At 36.7% G+C, this 4,203-nt stretch overlaps 1 protein-coding gene across 1 annotated transcript; it reads right to left on the reverse strand.

Moving 5' to 3' along the window:
• Nucleotides 1-647: 647 nt before the first annotated feature.
• On the reverse strand, nucleotides 648-1,580 carry LOC121471908 (olfactory receptor 4C46-like). Its single transcript, XM_041722791.1, has one exon. The coding sequence runs from the start codon at nucleotides 1,578-1,580 to the stop codon at nucleotides 648-650; it is 933 nt and encodes a 310-aa protein (XP_041578725.1).
• Between the last annotated feature and the right edge of the window lie 2,623 nt (nucleotides 1,581-4,203).

Raw genomic sequence — 4,203 nt, forward strand, 5'->3', positions numbered from 1 at the left:
TAACCCTTCTTATTTTCACTTTTTTTTCTGTAAAGTAAAAACACTAGAATTCAATTTTATAAGTTGTAAACACATGAAGACACTTCAAAAATTTCACATCAGCTTAAATACAATTAATTTTTATAATTCCTGACAACTTTTATTCAACAGAAGAAGAAATTCAATATGATTTTAAATATTAAGTATATCAAGTGTGTACAAAAGGGTATTGACAAGTATCTTCTTTCTAAATTATATTCCACACTGTCCTATATGTCAGTAGGCAATACAGCTTTCTGAGTACCAACTGCTTATATACAAAAGCCATCATACAGCTCTATAATTAGAAAAGCACATTTTTAAGTTTGTTACAAAACAGAAATTGTTCTAATGAAATGCTGCCCTTTTTTTCTAGTATTCTTTAAAATAATTGAAAGAGCATCAGATTTGGTTTTAGAAAAATCTAGATCTGCACACTAGCTTTGGCATTGGGTTAGTTATTTAATGTTTTTGAATTTCATTTTCCTTCATATGTAAAACAGCAATAATCATAATACCTAACTTGCAGAGGTGTTGCACCCCTGGAGAGGTATGGGAAGGGCAATGAAAAGGTAATAAAATTTTTAAAAATGTAAAGATCACGATAGAAATAAAATCTTTGTATTGAGTCATTTATTATCTGAAATTGCATTCCTGGTTAATAACATTCTCATGGCATTTTTTACCTCTGAATTCCTTACTGTGTAGATGACAGGGTTTAACATGGGGGTAACAAGAGTATAGAATACAGCTATGGCTTTATCCATTGGAAAAGTAGCTACTGGTCGCAGATACATAAAAATACAGGGCACAAAGAACAAGACAACAACTGTGATGTGAGAGCCACAGGTAGAGAGGGCCTTTTTCCTCCCCACAGAACTGTGAGTCTTCAAGGAGCAGAGGATGACCACATAGGATATCAATAACATCACAAAGGTTATCACAGAAATTGCTCCACCATTGGCAGCAACCAAGAAACCAACAAAGAAAGTGTCAGTGCAGGCAAGTTGTATCAAGGGGAAAATGTCACACATGAAGTGATCCATGATGTTGGGACCACAGAAGGGGAGCCAGAAAGTAACGAGAATCTGTCCAATGGAGTGGAGAAAACCCACTACCCAACACATCCCCACGAAAAGGCAGCATGTGTGATGGTTCATAATGGTCACATAGTGCAGAGGTCTACAGATAGCCACATAGCGGTCATAGGCCATGACTACAAGGAGGACAATCTCTGAAGCTCCTAAGAAATGTTCTACAAAGAGCTGTGTCATGCAGCCACTAAAGGAAACAGATTTTGAATCAAAGAGCAGATCAGCTAGCATTTTAGGAATTATGGAAGAGGAATAACATGCATCTATCAGAGACAAAAAGGCCAGGAAGAAATACATTGGGGAGTCCAAAGTCTGGCTGCGTATTATAGTAACCACAATGAGCAGGTTGCCTGAGACAGTGACAATGTAGGTGACAAGTAACACCAAAAATAGAATTCTCTGCATCTGAGGATTCTGGGTAAGTCCCATTAGAATGAATACAGTTACATTCATCCTGTTTTCTTTCATTTCAATGCTGATGATGAATACAAGAATGGAGAATTAACCTGTAAAGACAATTTTCAAGAGCAAGGTGATAAGAACTTTATATTTTGGGTTTTTAGATAAGCCCAAAGCTTTTTAATAGTATAAGCTATTTTTTTCATGGTGTGCCAAAGGGAAGAAACACGCTTTTTCTATTTTATAAAAAGAGTGAATTTTTGAAGCTAATTCATTTCTTACAAGGATGCAAAAAAATTTCTCTTTCAACAAATGGTCATGGACCCTTTGCTAGAGGACATCCAGACACAGGGAGCTCAACGTATAAATAAATCTGATTGCTTCTCAGCCAGTAAGAAATGTTAAAAATTCTTCATTTTTTTTTTTTGTAAAAAAGAAAACTATTTGTACAACTGTTGGTTTGGTTTCCCACATGGTTGATACACAGATTAAGTCTAGTTCATGCTCTTTTCCATTTAAAGTCCTTTAAATAAGTAGCCAGAGTCAGACCTGTCTCTGTCTTGTTCTCCACTTTATCCCCAGCCCTTGGTTCAGTGTCTGACTCATAATGGTGTTCAGCAAGTATTAAATGAATAAATAAGTTAGAAGACTCCTTACTTACTTCTCCTGTGTTTTCTTTTTTCCAGCTAATTCCAAAAATTAAAGTGTTTACTCTCTTACTAAGGGGAAAAAATGGAACATGACTAAACATATTCCTTCTACCCCTTTAGATCTACACTCAAAGTGTCCACCCTGGGCGCTGCTTTCCCTTGTCCACTTCAGCCAGATTTCTTGCCTTCTGGCCAATAGGTGGTACCAGCTGAATGTAAGAAGGCAGGTGAGAAGAAATGGATCTCAGGATAGTTATCGTCCTGGTTCCCTCTTGTGGTTTGTCAATCACTGGGTGACTAACTAGCGGAGCTCTTGGGGTTGGACCTTCTGGGTTCCTGTGATCACTCTTTCCCCTTGCTCTCTCAGGTCCAACTGTGGTAATGGCATTATCATCCCTTATTGGGTTCCCTTAACCCAACCTATAAATTGGTAAGTAAACAAAATTAAACTCTTTTTAATCTCTCATTATAGGGGTACCTGGGTAGCTCAGGTCGTGATCCCAGGGTCCTAGGATCCAGTCTGGCATCAGGCTCCTCGCAGGGAGTCTGCTTCTCCCTCTGCCTATGTCTCTGCCTCTCCCTGTGTGTCTCTCATGAATAAATAAATAAAATCTTAAAAAAAAAAAAGCTCTAATTTTAAGTATGTTGTTTCAGGACTCCAATGGATGCAGAAAATTTATGTTCTTTCTTTTTCAAAAAATAAAAATAAAAATAAATGAGGAAATAGCTTACCCTTTATATAAATTTATTTTATTTATAAAGCATCTGTAATTAATGAGGAAACTAGTAAGATTATAATCAGCCTAAAGGAAAATCCAAAATACCACCCTTACATTATTCAATCAGGGATGTATAATTGATTTACAAATTAAATGCAAAACTGACTTTATCTGTAATGGTCAGGGAAATTAATCAACCTTCCACCAAACAACATTTGCATTTTTTATGGACCAGAGTTGTAGTGCTATTATCAGTTTTATACATTTAAAGAGTTGTAAAATAGCTCAAGGCAATAAAAGACATAAATCCCATGGAATCATATAATCCCAGAGAGTGTCATAGATAACACATAGACTTCCACTGAAGACGTCTAGTAATCTTTATGTTACATTTCTGTTTTACACAATATTTTTTGTCAAAAATGAACTTTATTTCATTTTTTATTTAAATTCAATTAGCCAACATATAAGTAGATAATTTCAGATGTAATGTTTAATAATTTACCAGTTGTGTATAACACCCAGTGCTCATCACATTACAAGCCCTTCTTAATGCCCATCACCCAATTACCCCATCCCCCAACCCACCTCTCCTCCAACAACCCACTGTTTTCTATACTTAAGAGTCTCTCATGGTATTTCTCCCTCTCTGATGACTTCCCATTTATTTTTCCCTCTCTTACCCTATGTATTTCTTTTAGGGGCACCTGGGTGGCCCAGTGGTTGATCGTCTGCCTTTGGCTCAGGTCGTGATTCCGGGGTCCTGGGATTGAGTCCCACACTGGGCTCCCTGCGTGGAGCCTGCTTCTCCCCCTGGCAATGTCTCTGCTTCTCTCTCTGTGTCTCTCATGAGTAAATAAATAAAACCTTTAAAAAAATGAGCAAGTATAGAAGAAGACTAGTTAGAAGGTTATTGAAATAATCCAACCAAATTGGGATGGTGATTTGGACCTGGATGGTAGTAGTAGAGGTGAATGTATTATAAAGGGATAAAGTTAGATACAGTAGAATTTGATGAGGAATTTAACATAGATTTAAAGAGAGAAAAGAGTGAAAATTACTCCAAAGTGTTTTGGACAACATCATCTAAAGATAGTGTTGTCATTTACTGAGACAATGTCATGTCTAGACGTCACCACTAACACAGCTAACATTTGCTTGTGTGTTTATCAAGTGCCAGACAGATTTAACCTTTATATCAACAGTGAGGTCAGACGCTGCTATCATCTTTATTTAACAGATGAAATAATGAAGAATTAGAAAGGGTAAGGAAGCTGTTCAATGTAAGTCAGTAGGCTGTGACTCTGGCCTTACACTGAAATA

This window comes from Vulpes lagopus, chromosome 11, assembly GCF_018345385.1.
Source record: "Vulpes lagopus strain Blue_001 chromosome 11, ASM1834538v1, whole genome shotgun sequence".
In the NCBI taxonomy this organism is placed as follows: Eukaryota; Metazoa; Chordata; class Mammalia; order Carnivora; family Canidae; genus Vulpes; species Vulpes lagopus.

Coding starts and splice junctions, on each gene's coding strand:
- LOC121471908 (XM_041722791.1), bottom strand. CDS start 1,580: ATGAAAGAAAACAGGATGAATGTAACTGTATTCATTCTAATGGGACTT.